This window comes from Dreissena polymorpha, chromosome 3, assembly GCF_020536995.1.
Source record: "Dreissena polymorpha isolate Duluth1 chromosome 3, UMN_Dpol_1.0, whole genome shotgun sequence".
Lineage (NCBI taxonomy): Eukaryota > Metazoa > Mollusca > Bivalvia > Myida > Dreissenidae > Dreissena > Dreissena polymorpha.
This window is the reverse complement of record NC_068357.1, coordinates 32,352,635-32,371,771: the sequence shown is the minus strand read 5'-3', so window position 1 is coordinate 32,371,771 and position 19,137 is coordinate 32,352,635. Positions and strand designations below refer to the sequence as shown.

At 33.9% G+C, this 19,137-nt stretch overlaps 1 protein-coding gene across 1 annotated transcript; it reads right to left on the bottom strand.

Moving 5' to 3' along the window:
• Nucleotides 1-1,811: 1,811 nt before the first annotated feature.
• Nucleotides 1,812-18,516, bottom strand: LOC127873560 (uncharacterized). Its single transcript, XM_052417436.1, has 34 exons — nucleotides 18,360-18,516; nucleotides 17,765-17,921; nucleotides 17,405-17,562; nucleotides 17,025-17,192; nucleotides 16,613-16,780; nucleotides 16,117-16,293; nucleotides 15,578-15,745; nucleotides 15,263-15,430; nucleotides 14,954-15,130; nucleotides 14,574-14,741; nucleotides 13,779-13,946; nucleotides 13,431-13,598; nucleotides 12,300-12,479; nucleotides 11,955-12,122; nucleotides 11,645-11,812; nucleotides 10,619-10,798; nucleotides 10,368-10,490; nucleotides 9,943-10,064; nucleotides 9,251-9,572; nucleotides 8,840-9,043; nucleotides 8,401-8,675; nucleotides 8,060-8,273; nucleotides 7,524-7,766; nucleotides 7,032-7,169; nucleotides 5,988-6,182; nucleotides 5,543-5,791; nucleotides 4,960-5,152; nucleotides 4,484-4,653; nucleotides 3,998-4,147; nucleotides 3,525-3,644; nucleotides 2,785-2,910; nucleotides 2,350-2,484; nucleotides 2,116-2,229; nucleotides 1,812-2,019 (listed from the first exon to the last, which is right to left on the bottom strand). The coding sequence occupies exons 1-34, from the start codon at nucleotides 18,409-18,411 to the stop codon at nucleotides 1,946-1,948; spliced, it is 5,760 nt and encodes a 1,919-aa protein (XP_052273396.1). The 5' UTR covers nucleotides 18,412-18,516; the 3' UTR covers nucleotides 1,812-1,945.
• Nucleotides 18,517-19,137: the final 621 nt, after the last annotated feature.

The window sequence follows — 19,137 nt, the reverse complement described above, 5'->3', positions numbered from 1 at the left end:
ACATTGAGTAGCCAAAACTCGTAACTATAGAAGCATGTGACGACATGTATAAAAAGAGTTATTCAGTTTTTATTTTATTTTAATTGTGATAACAATATTTCACACCTGTACATATCCGTTTGTTATTTTGCAGCTTCATACCGACAGGGCATTCACATACATACGAGCCAACTGTATTTGAACACGTTGCTTGTTCGGAACATTTGTTTTCCTCCCCACATTCGTTGATATCTGTTAAGCGAATATTAAACAATTATATTTATTCTTTGTAACATTCTTATTTAACACTACCTTTTCAAAATGTGTGTGTACGTGTTCAAACGTTTTTAAATGGATTAAGGTAAACGAGATATTTAACGCGTATAAAGTCGTTTAACCCAGAAAAGAAACTAGTACAATTACGGCAGGATTATTTTACCTGTACAAGTCTGATTATCAGAGGCAAGGTTAAAGCCTTGCGGACACTGGCAAGATGGAACCTTGTCTTGTACCACACAGTAGCCGGTACATGTCAGATTGCGGAGTTCTTTGCAATAATCTTTCACTGCAAGATATCAACTATTTTATATTTTCAAAATACAGAAACCATACATGTTATCGAGAAATGTGAAATGTTTTATTGTAAAAATAAGATGGTCTGAAATTAATAAAAGATACAATAAATACACCGATAAAATGAAAACAATTTGGAGGCAATGTCATTCCTTCACAAAACATAATAATCAGTTTGCAGTTTGATATCGTTTATACGCTGCTTTAATAGAACACATCATACCTTTACTACACGACTCTCTGTCGTCGTTGAGTCTGTATCCGAAATAACAGTAACAGTTGTAATATCCTGGATGGTTTTCGCACATCTGTTCACAGTCCGCCAATTCTAAATGGCACTCATCTATATCTGAGAATGAAGACAAGCTTTACTGACTACTTTAAATCGTTTTTTTACATGCAAGAAATGCTCAGTGTGACACTGAATACATAAACAATATCAAATGCTTTTTTTGAAAAGTGTCAATATATGGGTCTGTTCAACAGCAGACCAAATGCGTGAAGCTCACATGCCATGTAAATCCAAACTCTGTCACACACAGTTAACGTAAAATAATAGGTTGCATAATGGGTTGAAGAGAACAGTACTTGGGATGACCAATTAGCATTTGTTTGATACTTTATAATGAGTACCGTCTTTACAAAGGACCTTTTATAGGGTAAATGTGAATCAGGAACTGAATCTGTGACATGAAGCCACTAGAAAATGTTTCCAACCCACGCTAAATCTTTGTATAAAGAACGTTAATTATGTACCAGAACAATGTGTCAAGTTGACCTCTGTGTAGCCTGATTTACATCCACATGTGTAGCTTCCTTCTGCGTTCAAACACGTCTGAGTGCACTCGTTCAACCGTGGATCCGAGCATTCGTTTATGTCTAGAACAAGCAATATGCATCCAAATACGTAATATCATAGAGAAATGTTTAGCTTTATAACGCAATACATAATAATGTTGTATTGTGTATTGTTTGAGGTATGCTTTAAGGAATGCGTTTGTTTGTGGATATTATTAAAAATGCAATTTCGAGTATGGGGACAAAGTTTTGCTTTTAAGCAAGTAAAATTTCGTAGTTAATCGATAAAACTTTATTTAAATAACTTACTTTATGTAAAACCATAATATAACACTTATTATTATAAAATTTAATATTAATTTTTTTTTATTATAAATGTATACTTATTTTAAATAAAAAATACCAAACCTCGGCAAAATCCGCTAGCATCTTCCTGGTATCCTTGCAAACAATCACAGCTGTACGAGCCCATGTTGTTACTACAGGACTTTCTTGTATCACCACAGACTCTTAGATTCTCCTTGCACTCGTCGACGTCATCGTCACATGAACTTCCTGTCCAGCCATGGGAACACATGCAGCCTCTCACAGGATCTCATCTCTCTGCACCTCGTCCGGAACATGCGCAAGTTTGGCCACAATTTGTACCCCAGTTCGGTACCTCACATGCTTTAAGAAATGAAGGTAAACATTCACATAAAATGATCACCTGTCATCTACTCGTTAAATCTATCAAATATTTAAGTTTAGGTTACATATACTTACGTTTACACGAGACCTTGTCTACTAGCTGATAACCCGCTATGCAGCTGCACTGAAAACTGCCGATCGTGTTCATGCAGTCTTGTGCACAAATATGTTGAGAGCATTCGTCAACATCTGCAAATAAAACCTGTTATCGTGTGTTTGTTCATAAACTAAAATACTTGAATATATCGTTGTGGGTTCAATTGCCACGGAATTTGCATGCAACGTAAAATAGATATACAAAAGACGTACCTTGACATCCCAACGATGTTTCATTTAACCAGAGGCCTGCATCACAGAAGCACAAGGTATTATTTCCAACATCCAGGGTGCATCCCGAAGTACGACTGCAGTCGAGTGTTGAAGCAGCACATGGATCAGAATCATCTGTAACAATGCAATTATGATTTTGAAACATATTTCTTTTATGTTACTTAAATAGTTTATTAATGGTGCATTCATAATATAATATATCGATTTAATTAAACAATCGTAAAGGCATGAACACACAAAGTTTAATGTTTCTTTTTATTTGCGGCCTTTTTATATATTTTTATGTGCGAACAAATTTTCGCCAATCACACACATATTGTAATACTTTGTTTTTCCTAGAAACGTATTGTGTGTTTTTTTTTTCAAATAAATATGTATATATTCCAACTAAAAAGAGAAAACAAATACGGATACCTCGTGAACATGTAAAATTTGAAACATTGAAGGTAAAACCAGGCTGACATTTGCAAAGAAACCCGCCGATCGTATTGTCGCAGATCTGAGTACAGTTGTGAGTAGCCTCGTTGCACTCGTTGATGTCTATATAAAATAGAAAACTATATTATTGCAGTTATGCATTAAAAAAGCAACTACGAGTTAAAACAGGCCAACTAGACAAAAATTCATGTTTATAATAAAAATAAAATGTTATTTGTCTTCAAAGAAAAAAAGAGCAAAAGGTAACTTCTTAACCCATTAATGACTAACATCTAGAAAATAGGCATTGGCAAACATCGTAGACCCAGATGAGACGCCGCATGATGCAGCGTCTCATCCGGGTCTGCGCTGTTTGCTTAAAGGAATTTCTGTAAGAAATAGTCTAAATATAGAAATAAATATACTAAACATCCCTAATTTTGGAAATAAATTGATCCAATTTAGAAGGATGGGAGAGTACATTGGGCATAATGGGTTAAATACCATCAGGAATTGTATTTTTATACGAGTGAAATATTGGAGACACTTTCTTTTATTCCAATGTAAACTCATTGAAGCTAATTAATTACTTCATTAAACGATTAAGTATATAAAATATATCTTGTGATTTCTGTTATCCTATGTGTTTGGCTTTTTAAAAATATAAATCTACATTATATATAATACAGACTTTACCGAATTTATTATATTTATCAAATCTTTTTTACGCCTCGTACCGATGCATGTATGTTCGTTGCTTGGATCGACTCGATATCCTTCCTTACAACCGCAGGAGTAACTTCCCTCAGTATTGATACAGAGTTGATTGCAGGGACGACTGCTACATTCGTCATTATCTATACAATATTATTTTTTTTACCTTAGTTTGTTTTGCATTTCAAAGCAAGTTTAACAAAATGTGCGAATGGAACATCATGATCTATGATACATGAATAGGTGAGTGTTAACACTCCATACTTTACGTTGAAAATGGTCTTATTGGATGTTAACATAAACATCGTCATTTACACACACAAAACATCACAACAGCCAGTTCAATAATTAAATAGTTGATTACGGTTTGTTTAAGCAAATAAACTATTTATTTCTATTGATCCACGATCCTATTTTTTCAGGAATAAGAATATCAATAAAATAATTACGAAAAATGTTAATTTGAAAGCAGATGTATAAAACAAAAAGTGCATACCAATGCAATCGTTTGTATTAGGCACTGAAGCATATCCCGCTGGGCAAGGATAACACGAGTATGTATTGTTCTGTGGGACGTTTGTACAGTTTCGTCCTAGAGTGCAGGGACTTCCAGCACACCAGTCTAATGTTTTATCACAATCAGCACCTGAAATAGAATAAAACAATTATAAGAATATAATGCTGATGTAATCCAAAACAGAGGGTTGTTTTCAACATAATGGTAAACGCAGTAATTCACGCAAGTAAAGTATCTAAATATATACCAATAAAACAAACTTACTTTTCATAAATTATCTAAATGCAAAATAAACGTACCTGTACAATATATGATGTTTCTTCTTAAAATACTATATCCTAATGATACACGAATTTCATAATTTAACAAATGTATCTCATTTTTGGACATGTTTGTCCGTCCGGTATTGATAGTATCTAAGAGTTTGCAATATTTGTTATTGTTGTTCATCCAGCTTTCACTAACCTGTGTATCCAGCGTTGCAAACGCATGACGAATACTTGAAATATGCATTCTCTCGAGGGTCCTGTCGCACGGTCGTAGAGCAGTGTCCATTACCATGGCACCCAGTGCAAAGTTGTACCGTAACAATATGTTGCTGTGATTGCTTTCCATCAGCATTGACTGCAACGAACCTACAGTTGAAATGTACCTATTTGACTCCATTGTCTTGATTCAGTGATTCATACGTTTTGAAGAACTAATATATATGTCTTCAACGTAATTATCATCAATAAAAGTAATGGTGCATTTATCTTGGTAGTGATTTTAGCATTCAAAAATGAAACCATGTTTTTCATCACGGAATTAAAAAAAGTAAATATATGTGTAAATTGAGTTCAGCTGTCAAAGCATCCATGCATCTTTACCATACCTCTATAAGGTTTTAATTTATGTTAGGCTTTAGCAATGTCTATAATGGGTTTTATTATTATTTATACCATATGTTGTGTGGAAGGTAATCTGTCTGTTTGAAATATAGCGTCTTCGACGTTCTGTTATATGTTGTTCTATTACTTTCGTTTTTTACAAATGCGATATCTAATTCATCTGCAAGATTTAATTGACACGATATGTGTTCTCCAACTGTTGCATTAACGCTACAAGTATTATTGATTGTTGGCACAACTTTTGCTGAAAATAGAGTGAAATGTTTATTTAAGTTTTGATTTCATTTTCAATTTTGAGATGTGAAAAGCGAAACAGCAATAACAACTAGTTTTATACAATGTAAATAGTTTAACTCGTAAAATGCATACCATGATTTATCATTGGTAAGAACGACTCATATTTGTGATAGGTTACTTATTTGTTTTTAAAGTTGAGCATGAAATGGTTGCTGTAAAATGAGTACATCACATTAAAATACAAAAAACTATTCTCGTATTTCATGTGAAAACGCACTTACTCTATGGTTGGTTTGTTAAAATCACATATGTTTTAATATGAACTTCATCTAAAGTGAATGATATATGCGAAAGAAATTGAACACTTATAATGTGACTAAAAATCTGGACGATTTACCTATTTCTTTTGCGTTTATATTAATGGTTTCACTTATATTGCTGGTCGTCTTTGCAATTGTACTGTTCAAAGTGAAAACATAGTCGAACACGCACTCTACATTGACTGACCCGCATATCTTTTCAGCTTTAATAATCGTTTCCTTGTCAAATGTATCTAGGAAACGCGGAACGTAAGAAGCGTTGTGGTAATCGGAATGGCTCTTGCCGTCTTCATATATAAAAACTGACGAACTGTCGTTCACTGACCCTGAAATGAAGTACCCCATTTGATAACATTCATCCCTATATAAAAATAATCCACACACGTTAACATGAGCTACAATAAATACCGGGATTTGTGTAAGTAGGATAAAATTATTTCGTTTATTATATGCATCTTCAAAGTTTTGTTGACGTAAAAATGTTCAAACATGATAAAATAGCGTTGTAAACGAATCACTTACATGTCTGACCAAATCTAAATATCTCTAAGTCACTTGCATTAAAATGCAGAAGACTCCCATTTGGGTATACAAAATCATTGAATGGGTCACCGTCAAAATTGCCCAGAAGACCTTTCGTCACGTTGTTGAATGTTTTCGGTACAATGGTATCTAATGACAGCATTCTGGCCTCTTTTCCTATTTCAAGCATTATCCCTGCAGATTGACAAAAACGACTTGCAAAAACGAAGTTGTTATAAATATCTTATACGAATATAAATAAAAACATTTTATTTACGTTTAATACTTGCGACACAACAACTGCATTTACAGTAAGCGAGCAGTATGACAAATCCTGTATAATATTGAATTTTCTTTTATACCTAATGATACAATATGACATTTCTGCAGTGAAATAAAAGCAGTGAAAAGAAAAAAAATGTTATTTTCACCGGTGAAAAGAACACATTTTCGGAACTCCTTTTTCTATTTTTAGATTATCATAAATAATTACATATATTTTTTCTATGATCGCGAGTGAATTAAAATCGACATTCCACCGAATCCAACATTTTTTTAATGCTTTTTCACCTTTTATTTACATTGTAAAAGAGTTTAACTGGAGAATTTCGCTGGTAAAATGACGTCATTTCGTCACACTAATGACGTCATTTTGTGATTTGAAATGTATTGAGGCACGCCTCTGGAGAAACTCCGAGAAAGGGTAACTTTTCAGCAAAAGGGAAACAGCTGTTAATTATTTTCTTGAAAAGGGGGCTTAAAAGAAACAGAAAATGTGTTCATGTCAGTGTAAGATATTTTGTTTTTTCACTCGTGATCATAGAAAAATAATAGTTTTACTCATGGCTACGCCACTTACGAAAGTATAGTTTCTATGATCACTCGTGAAATGACAAACGATCTTTCACTGACATGAACAAATATCCCCTATGTCATGCATTCCTTGCAATAAACAATAACTGGCACTTATACAGGCTTAACATGGGGTCACTTTAACAGAGATGTAAATGTTATATTAACACCGAATGATCGCATTGACTATACCTGTCTCCAGGAATGATACCCTCAACACCCCATCTACTCCATAAATAGACATGGTTGGCGAATTAAAAGCAAACCGATCGTTTCCAAAGTCCTTTAGTGTCTTCGTTAAGTCGATTTCATTCCCATACAAGATCAAATCTGAATATACATGCGAGAAAAAATAATTGTAATTATGTTCGTGTCAATGGAAATTATACAATAAAAAGAACAAAAGAAAATAGTTTTAAAGATTTAGTTCAAATGTTTACACATTTTATTGAGAAGAAATTTAGAAAAATAGACGTGACCGTGTTATAATTTCCATTAATAAGATGTTCTCGTGATATGTGTTTCAATATTATACAAATGCAATCGCTAAAACATAATTTATTATTAAAAAGCCAAACATTTCTTTAAGGATACAATCTGTTCAGTGACTCTCCCTTTCGCGCAGCATCCCAAATAAGAATGTTGTTAACAGTTAACGCACATATCTTAGTGTTGTAGACTTACCATCTTTTGCCGTATTGAGCTCGATATGAAGTGATGAATTCGTATGATCTCTTGCCGCAAAGGCAGTGAAGATTGTTGCATCCGAGATATTTCCGTCCGCCTTCTTTGCCCTTTCCGTTCTAGCTTGGAGTGAAAACGTGACATTTGATGTCTGGATGCTCAGCAACACATATTCCCCAAGTCCGTTGAACGTGTAGTTCATTCCGTCAAGTGTGCGCATGTGTGGATCTCCCCAAAATGATCCTAATAAACTCAAGCGTACCCAGAAAGTTAAGAAAATGCAAAAAGACACACATCAATTGTTGTTTTCAATACAAAATATCTATACGTTATATATATATATATATATATATATTCGAATGGTAAAGATAGAGTGAGTTAAAAGAATGTAGACTTGTTAATATGGACCCACTTATTTGGCATGACATTAAATCAATAGGTATCATCTGCTATAAAATGAAATCAGAAGAGAGGTAATTAAGTTATTTTTCATTTTAGTGGAAGATGTTTTTTCCTTGTAAGTTAAAATATGTTACCAAAGTTGAACGGCGACTCGGTGTAGCATGTTCCTGTTGGATGCAGTTCGTAATAGAGATTGCAGTAGTCTGATTTCGTACAGCATTTGTCCTTCATGATGACGTCATTTACCTCGTGATCACGTGGTGAGAATGACGGATGTGAAAAGTAAAATCCACCAGATAGGGGTTGCATTTCCACGAATGTCAATGACGAGCGGTAATAGCAGCACGACTGAAAGTTTGTGAAAATTCTTAGTATTAACGCAAATGAATTTTTACAGAAACTTTAAATAGCACACTACAATAATCAGATACCATGACACATTGTGGGATAACTTTAATCTCTGAAATTTATTTACCTTTCCGTATGGTTTGTAACTTTCGCGTAATATCATGTCCACGCAGACTACATCTTTGCTATCAGGCAGACGCACTTGGCGGCGGATCTGCCAAAACCAAGGATCCCATTGGGCCAGGCCGACGTCACATGGGCACGTAGGCAGACGTTGTGAGTAGACATGGATGTTTTGTTTTAAATAAAGGTTTCTGTTGTACCACTTAATACAGTCCAAGGCGTCGTTACTTACTGTTGTTTTGTTATTATTTACATTTTTAAGAAGAAGTCCACGGATTCCTGCAAGATAACTTTCTTTTAAGAAACATGATATCTAAGAACAATATTATTTATTAACCGACTGAAAAATCGTTTACATTTTTATATTCAGACAAATCTACCAATGGGATTTCCGTAATTAGTAAGTTTTCTCCAAATCAACTTGAAGGACATATACAGTTTACCTCCTGTTTTCGGTAGCAGATCCCATTTCAGTGCATTTTTGCTAAACGAGTAAATGTAACGGTATATCTCTCTGTCTGTGTCTGCATGACCGATCCATAAAGGGATGCGTTCTCTTTCCGAGTTCCATTTCATTAAATTATGTCCGTATGTTGAAAACGAAAAGGTCTGTTCACCGCTTGAAATTATGATCAATTGAAACGTTGCTGTCTATAAAATGTCAAAAATAAAATTAACAATTTCGTTAAAAGAATTATAGTCTATTCTAAAAAAACTGACTGACTTCCGAAACAAAAATAGGTGTAAACAGAAAACAGAGACTAAAACAACTTATATTGCTAAGATGCAAGTTTTATTTATACTTAAAAAGACTATATGCAAACATTATACTAAAGTAAATAAAAAAAAAACACTTGCATTATAAGGATTAAATGATGGTCTCACGTTACTCCATGTTGCTATCAAAACAAAACTTGTATCAAATGCTGACATATTTTCCACCCGCTTGATTACACTTTCAAGTAATTCCAATTCTCCGGCAACTTTAGGTGTAAAAGGGTAATTTTTAAGCACATCATAGGTTCTGTAAGTGATCGTTGATAAATGGTCCAAATATATTTCTGTAAAGTATGCCGCCACAACTGGAAAGTTGATATTTGCTTTGCCATCCGAAGCCATTTTAGGCTTTTCAGAAAGATACTTTGTATCAAAACTTATGAACCCTCTCCTACACACCTAAATATAAACACATTCGTTAGAAAGATGTTTTATATAAATAATTTACAACTTAAAGTAAGGAAATCAAACACAATCTTCCGAAGACCATAAGTGATCGGTAGTACTGTTCGATTGGTATGTCGATTTCTGCTTGGGTTTAAAATATCTTTCATTCCGTTACTTGTTCTTAAGAACTGCAAAACTATTTCCGGCAAACAATTGTACCAATTTATACTCAGTATTTGCAAAAGAAGTCAGGTAGTGCTTTGATATAAACGACATGTTAAGCGTACGATTTTTAAGAGTTTCCATAAAATGAAATAATTAATAAAAGACACATATAACATTTTAAGCGAAGAAACCGCACACATATGCAATGTAGACCTACATGCATTAGCCGTCTCATTTTGTCGAAGACTGGAATCGTAGGTTCAAACACAATTTGTTCACTGCATAGGTCATGACCAAGACTTGTATCTCCTGCTTCTTGCCCGAATGGTAGTATTGGCACTGTGAAAAAAATCAACACCATAAAGCTCCTCAAATTGTTTCAAGGAAACTGCACTCTCACCATGAGTGTAAGTTAACATCTTAATTTCATTTAACCAGTGAGTAGTAAACAAGCAAACAAAACAAATAAATATTTTTTTCGAGTAAAGTGAGCACATTTATCACCGCAGTTTAGGCAGTAAAGTAGTCTGTAGCAAAATGTGATAGATGAAAGCAAACACAAACACACTTTCTGGAAATTTCAACTCAAAAGCCTTATGAGATAAAGAATGTTGCTTGTTTTGGATAACAATACATTCTTACTGATGTCGCATGTGCCCGAATGTTTGTCTTCCACACCAGACATACAAGCGCATATTTTGTTCTCGCATATTGCATTGATTGTCCCACACATGCTTGCATCAGTACATAGTCCTCCGATGTTAGCTGAAAGACCGTATAAGTTCACTTTACAAGTATAAACATATTCGTTTAGGATAGCTTTCTTTCGTAACCGTAGATTATATTCAAGAAGATTAGCTGGTCTAAAAATGGTTTCAAAATAATCAAATTACATTTCCGGATGCAGATTGGGACAGAACTGTTCCACGCGCCTGTGGCTGCACACCACATGACGTCATTTCCTTTCAGCAGATACCCTTCTTCACATCGAAACCGTAATAGAGAATTATATGTTGTCACCATTGTACTTCCATGGAGCATTCCCTTCGATGGCACAGTAATGTTGCCACAATCTAAAACAATTGATAAAACGTGAAATAGTTTTCTCAAAATTTGATAACGTCATATTATAATATGATACAATGTAACGCATTTGTATTGGTAGGCGAAAGAAAAAATATACGATTTTTGCAATTCCGGGTTTCCCCGCGATATATGCTGGTATTAATTCAGCTAACGTTGACGTCCATTTAAGAAGATAGAAACAACTATTATGCAAACGCTACCGCGACATATCGATTGCCATAACGGGATGACCTGTTTATACAATGTAATGTTGGGCACGCATTGTTGTAAATAAGCTATTCGTGTATAAGGCCATTATTACTCGTATGTGAAAATTTATGGTATAAACAATGTATTGACTAGAGAAACATTAATAGTATTATTATATTTACTAGCAGACTTAATGATGAATACTCCCCGTCACAAATAAACTGCTTAAGAAACGTACCATGTTATTGCAGTGTTTTTGCATGAATACAGACACATTCAGAAAACTGTGTTTGATTAGTAAAATTTAGACTAATATTCTAACAGTAAATTCAATCAGTAAAAAAAACAACATAAAAACATAGTCTTAACAGAAAAAACGTAAACGGTTGCATACGCATCCAATAAAGGTAATAGTTTTTGTAGTTTTTAAATCTATTTTATACCAGAACAGACACTAATTTGGAAGAAATGGGCAATACGTTCTAACGAACTTCGAAGGGATAACACTGATTTACTGATATGTAACCTAAATACATAAACTATGCAAACGAGGCAATACTCATATCGCCTATGTTACGGGCAACATATTGAAAATTAAGAAACACATGATTTGAAAAACAACGTAGGAATAGAAAAAAGCATACTTTTTATGACGCATGTTGGTTTTCCACTCCATTGACCGTTTGCTTGACATACTAGTCTATCGTCACCATTGAGATCATACCCAGTATGACACTGTACCTCAATTACTGACGCAAATTTTGTTGATGCTCCGGTCACTTTACCGTTTGTCAGGTCAATCTGCTCGCACACTAGGTTAATATAAAATAACAGCATATATTCACTCATTATGCATACGGAATTTGATTTATCATTTTCATATGTTGTATATTCAATGCCATCAAATCTTTTTCTCTATTCAGTGTCTGTTTCAGTGAACTATAATTTGCTTACCAATAATATTGCATGTCGGATAGCTTGTCCAATTACTGTTACTCTGACATTGTATGATATGTTCGCCGGACAACGAATATCCATTATTACAGGATACTGAAACCACGTCATTATAGTAGTATGATGTCCCGTTAATGACACCATTCGCAGGAGTAGGGTCATCGCAATCTACAACGGTTTAAATAACAAAATAATATTGCTTGAAAGATATCGACTTATACACTGTTATAACATTTGATGTGCCTCGTAAACAGTTTTTTACAACACTTTGTAATTGTTTTCTGTCTCAATTATATTTCATAAATAGCTTTCAAACGTTAACTGGACATACGAAGTATATATTACATTTTCGAATGCAGGTCTGGACTGAACTGTTCCATTTGCCTGTTGCATCACACCACAAGATGTCATTTCCGTTGAGTTGATAACCATGTTCACATTGAAAACGCAACGATGAATTAAATGTGGTTAGAATAGGACTTGTAAGTATAATGCCGTTTGTTGGTATCGTCACGTTGGTACAATCTTAAGAAATTAAAATATACAATTAATGATATATTTTAAAGTAAAACGGAAGTACAATTGCAATAATCAAGAGAGACAGTATAATTCCAGCAAAAATTCACTTAAATATAAACAAAAATGCACTGCAATTGCATCGATACCAGAGAAAATTCTTTATAAAGCCATTGGTCTTTTTTTGTTTGATACTTGACCACTTATCAAGCAATGTGACGCAGCACACAAGCATAAGACACATAAAAGAAACACACAGCAAATAGAAAAGTCTTAATACAACTTGGGTTGCCGCCTATAATATAATTGAACGCAATATGTGTTGAACTTGTTTGATGTGGTTCGAACTTACATTTAGTCAAGAGTTATTAAATAACAAAATTATTATAATAAGAGTAAATAATATAAACTACTTTAAAAGGTCTCATCATTAAATAATATTTCGAATCACAAAGCAAAAACCTAATGCACGTACAGTACCATTGTATTGCCATTCAACTACAGTGGATGGAGACATGAGAGGAATAAATTGTTGACGCGTCGAAAAAACAAACCTATCAAATGCCATTCGAATTCGATTAAAATACTTTAAAGACACTGATTAAAATGATAATGAAACATAGCATCACAGGTAATCAGATTAAAGCAAGTTATATATTCACATTAAAGCAAGTACATACGCATGACAACAATACACTGCATATAAAATTTAAAATATTATAGAAAATAATATATATATATTGTGACACAAAATATAAAAGGTTAAGTGTAATTCAAAAGCAATAGAATGGTTTACACTATTAATACAACCGAATTACAATTTAATTGGTAGATGGTATCTTTTTTTGCATTTTTAAAGTTGCATTTTATTTTGCCATTTATGGACTCGTTTAATTCGAAAAATACAACTTTATTTCACTCATATTTTTGAAGTTTTCAAATTGAACATGTAATGCTTACTTTGAATGACACATATTGGATTATCGCTCCATTGACCTTTGCCTTGGCATGTTAGTTTGTTATCACCCTGAATAAAATACCCGGTACTACACTCCACTTCAATTACAGCCCCATAATTTGTATCTGTGCCAATTACTCTTCCTTTTGAAACATCCATCTTTCCACAATCTAAGAAAATCAGTTAAGGGATATAACATGTGTGCATAAATATACAAAATAATTGCATATGTATATATGAGGTCAGTGCTTTTCTTTAGTTTTTTGTAATGTATTTTAGTTGCATGTATGGATATGTGCCAGTCGGTATCATACTTAAAAAATGTTTTTAGATGCTTTTGTATTGCTTACCAATCTGTGAACATGTAACATTATCACTCCATCCAGTTGTAGTACACGTGATGACACTTGGTCCTTTTAAGTTGAAACCCACGTCACAACTGATAACAGCTGTAGAATTGAGGGACGTTGAAGTACTTATCGTCACATTCGCATTTGGTATGGCTGGTCTGCCGCAATCTGTTTGGAATGACAAAATAAAACAAGGAAAATCCTTAGTTTTTAAAAATATTTATGATTTGAGTTTTGTGAGTTTTTTAAACTGAGGCGTTGGAAGAGTGAAACAAAATAAATCACGTTTAACACCGATTGAAAAAACTACTCATTTATTTCGAAGAAAGTTTTTTTATATTTCAAAATAAAAAAAACCCATTTGTTTCAGTTTATGATACAAATGTTCATGCAAATAATCAAGTTTTAAATTCAATAAGGACTATGTTTGAATCTATTTACAAAAGAATATTTAAAAGTGAATTTGAACATTACTGTCAAAACCTTGTTTACGTTCTCATCAGTCCACGTTCTATAAATAATATACCAAGTCGCCTTGAAAATTATAAATTACTTTTGTTTATATCGTATTTGTATTTGCTGTAGGTTCGGGTGTTGCGTTAAACAAAAAAGACAAAAAACGTTCACCTAATTTACATATGCTACATAACAAATCTTGAATCATGTTTTCTGTTCAGATGTTGTTGCCGAAATATGAATAATTCTTGCACATTAAATAAACTAAGCTTGGTCCAATAATGCTACGAACATTACATTCGATTCCTACCGATATGAAATTCTGGCCATGTCACTTACCCGAAGGGTAGCATATCGGGTTGCCGGACCACAAGCCGTTTCTAAGACAAGTGATGACTGAATCGCCAGACATTATATAACCATTTTCACACGAAACACTAACAACTGTATTGACAGATGTTACTGATGAATTTACTAAGCCTTTAATGGGCGTCGGGTCCCCACAATCTGTAAAATAACGGGACATTATATCGCCATAATTTGAAGTTTAGTCTAAGGTAGGCTCATTAAATCGAAATGAATTAAAGTTACCGAACGTTTTTCAGTTTATGCTGCTAACCGGGCAGTCAGCTTGACCATATAGTTTTATGGTCATCGGTTTTAATGGGCAAATTATGCACTTTGATTTTTACGCTTAAATCATGTACAATTCAACTTACCAATCAGTTCACATTTCGGTACATGCGTTTGATTCCAAACCCCAGAAGCCTCACATTTCACGGTCCAAACACCAAGTGGAGTGAAATCTGGTTTGCATCTGACCTCTGCCATATGCCCGTATGTGGTCACATTTGCAATGTTTATGATCATATTTGAAATTAACAGGAGGTCACAGTCTGTAATGTAGACCATTTAAAAACAAACAAGATGTCTTCAGCAATTTATCATATTGGTACGATTCGAAATACATTCAAAGGTAGGTGTTAAAGAAAGGTGTTATATTTGTTATAAGTATTATTATATCTTACCAACAATAATGCAATTTGGGTTGTCACTCCAAGTTCTGTCACTCTGGCAGTGTATGACGGAATTGCCAGTTAACGTGAAACCTGTATTACACGACACCGAAAGCACATCGTCTAAGAACCGTGATGTCCCGTTTACGATGCCGTTATCTGGGCTTGGATCATCACACTCTGCATTGTTAATAGAAGATTGTGGAATGAATGTAATTATGTTTTCCGAACGTCAATGCTACATATAGTAATTGATACATACTTGAATATAAAAATAATGCCGTTTACTAACATTATTTCTTTAAAAAATGAATATCTAAGTATTACCTATTAAAATACACGAGGGAGAACCTGTCCACTCTCCATTCAGTTGGCAAACACGTAACGAATCGCCAATCAGTTGTCGACCATAGTTACATTCCACATGAACCACAGTTCCAACTGTCGATGTTGTGTCGTTTACACTTCCATTGGATATCGCAGCGACACCACAGTCTGTTACATATAAAAATATAATTATTTTAAGTTAATACTTGTATTAATACAATCGTCAAAGATGCCATTCAAATATTGTTGATTATAAAAGTACTGGGATATAACAACATGTGTATTTGTATTACAAATGCATTAACTTCATTACAAAAGGAAGCTCATATATGCACGCTAGTACAGAATCATCCATTTTAATTTAGTTAATTGATTACCAAGATTAGCTGATAAACGAGTGTATAACTACTTTTATTGATAGATGGACGGCTGGTAAAATAACGAGCATGTTTTTTTATGAAAAAATATTTATCAAACTAATAGAAAACTTTAAGGATCAATATGTGTATTTAAAATGTAATAATGAAATAATATCTTACGAATGAGTTCACATTGAGGGACGTGCGTGTAATTCCAAACGCCGCTAGCTTCACATCTCACAGTCCATGAACCACGTGGAGTGAAGTCAGGTTTGCAGCTGACAAGTGCTATCTGTCCGTAGGTAGTTTTGTTACCGACGTCTATCGTCATATTGACAATATTAAGTTCTTTGCAGTCTGTAAAAAAGAAAATTTTAAATTCAGCATCTACATTTCCCTTTAAATTTGTGTATCTTAATTCATCCATTTTCGTATTACTTTTTTATCAATGATATTACACAGCGGATAATATTGCAACTGTTGCCACGTGGTCTCCTCTTAACGGAATATCAAAATAATAAAGAAAAGCCTTTCATAAACGATACTGAGAAATTGCGTCACCTTGATGGCTTGTTAAGGGCGCACTTATCAGTGGTTGTGTTATTTTATTCTGCGTGGGTTAAATACGAAATTCGCATATGCGTTTTCCTTGTTTACTTATACGATAACATCTTACCCACAACGGTGCATACTGGATAATCAGTCCAAGTACTGTTACTCTGACATCGTATGATGGAATTTCCAGATAAAGCAAAACCAGTTTTACACGACACGTGGAGAACGGCATCGAGGTAGTGCGATGTCCCGTTGGTGGCGCCATTAATTGGCGTAGGATTACCGCAATCTGCAATATTTAAAGAGTTTGAATTCGATAAGTATAAACATTTTTTTTACAATAAATAAGAATTGTGTGAAACGAAATGTTAAGGACATGAGGCTGTAAGAAAACATACATTTTTAAGGAAAACTATTCATAAAGCAATGCTTTGAATGGATGTATACACATCACCGCAATATAATAATGAAATTCATTATGTTTTAACTGTAACTTCTTTAAATATGATAAATACAAAACTGGATAGTTATACCTATCAAAGAACAAAATGGGGTATTAGTCCAATTTCCGTTTTCTTGGCAAACAATAACTGAGTCCCCGACTAGTTTTCGACCATATTCACACACGACGCTTACAACAGATCCAACGCTTGAAGAGGTGTGGTTGACCTCACCAAATGAAACCGTTGGGTCCCCACAGTCTGGAACATAATTATACCAGTGAAATCTTCAACTTATATCAGGCTTGGCTTCTTGTTTTTCATGTTAATAATTAATAATGGTGTGGTGTGTTTCAATTCAATTGTTATATTAGCATGAATCCCTTTTTATAATAAACTGCAATGTTAATTAATTGTAACAACCATTTGCATTTTTTGTCTTTTGATATATCAATACATAATGTCTTACGGACCTGTACATGTAACGACCATATCCTTGCTGTGGTTACAGTTGTCGAACGTGTCATAGTGGCACTCATTGATGTTGGAATTGTTCACGCCACATACCATATTATCTATAAAAATCGGCCCAGTTCCCTCGTGCAATGATGTTTGGAATGCCTTAGCAGGACTGTGAAGAAACGATAGATGAAAGTGTATCAACCTTATCATGCATTACCTAACAGCGAATGCTTCATAATTATGATTTACGCTGATTTTGTTTAAACCTAATACAAATGACTTTCCCGTACTAGAAATAGTGAAAAGTATTGCCTAAGCATTAATAACAATGTAACAGAAAACATATGTACATAAAAAAACCTTAAACCTACGGATAGCCCATCATTCTGCATATAACGTCAGCTTCCTCTTTTCCAAAGCTGTCACTGCATACTGTACCCCATGTGTCTAATACTTTGATCTCAACTCTACCACTAGTAGATTTACTTCCATTTGCAAGTCGAATATCCTGTACTGAAAGTGGCCGACCTGAAACCATTCGGTTGTTTGCTAATTATATACACAATCACGCCTTATTGATAATTGAGGACATAGTCATATGCTATACTCGCAGAGGAGAAAAATAGGTACTTGGTTCTTTAATATTAAAGATAGGTGTTTATACAAAAGAAATATTAACTATTCGTTGCATAATTTACTCCAAGTAATGAACACAATTCAATATCCTCCATAAAATATGAGTTCTAAAGTTTACTCTAAGCTGTCTAGGTCATGGTTGAAATATCGTTTTAAATCTCGGCTGTACATTGATATGATTGAATAAGGACATGCTCCATTGTTCCCACAGCATGGTACAGTACAGTACATAGAATACAATACCCCTGAACAAGAACTAAAAACAAATCATTGTCAATACGGATTTCAACATATTGCAAGTTGGCTTATATATGTTCAATCGTGACTTACTGTATTCCAGACATTCACCAATTGTCGTCCACCTTTTTTCGGTACATGTCATACGCAGGAACCCGACGTACGTTTTGTAATATTCGCAGTTTGCATACAAACTTGTCCCGTTGTAATTGAAGTACCCAACGCCCCAAAATGCGATATCAGGTTGCCCACATTCTGGAAATTGATTCAATCGTACATAAATACGCAAAATAATTATTCACCATCATTCATAGGCATAATGTTATCATCTGATTCGTTAATATGTTAACCTTTTAGGTCAAACAATGTACGATATCTGCAATGTCATGAGAAACAATGTAACATGCCGTTGCAAAGTAATGATACATCGTGTTTGTGACTGCACTGGCCATTCTTTATATATTTGCACTGGCTGAGAGAGGTTTCATTGCCATCATAATGGAGTTGATCAACGTGCACGGGACCTGAGCCTTCACCAAATCTTGCGCCCGTGAAAAACACCGCTGCTCTATAACTAAATAAAAATATCATTGTTAGTAAGTTTTCAATTATTTCAATTATTGCCAGTTCGCGAATCCTTAAATATATTGATGATAAAAATATGGAATTATCAGTCAAGTTAAGTTGCAAATTACATATTACAGATTACTATTTTTCAATTTAACTGATAAAAAGTTTCAACTAATGAAGTCAGTTCATAATGGTTTTTGGGGTAAGTTATTCCTTAAAAATAAATAACACACTACATGTTTTAATTGCAACAATTTTAATTTTAATTTCCAATGCAATGAACACAAGTTATTCAGATTTT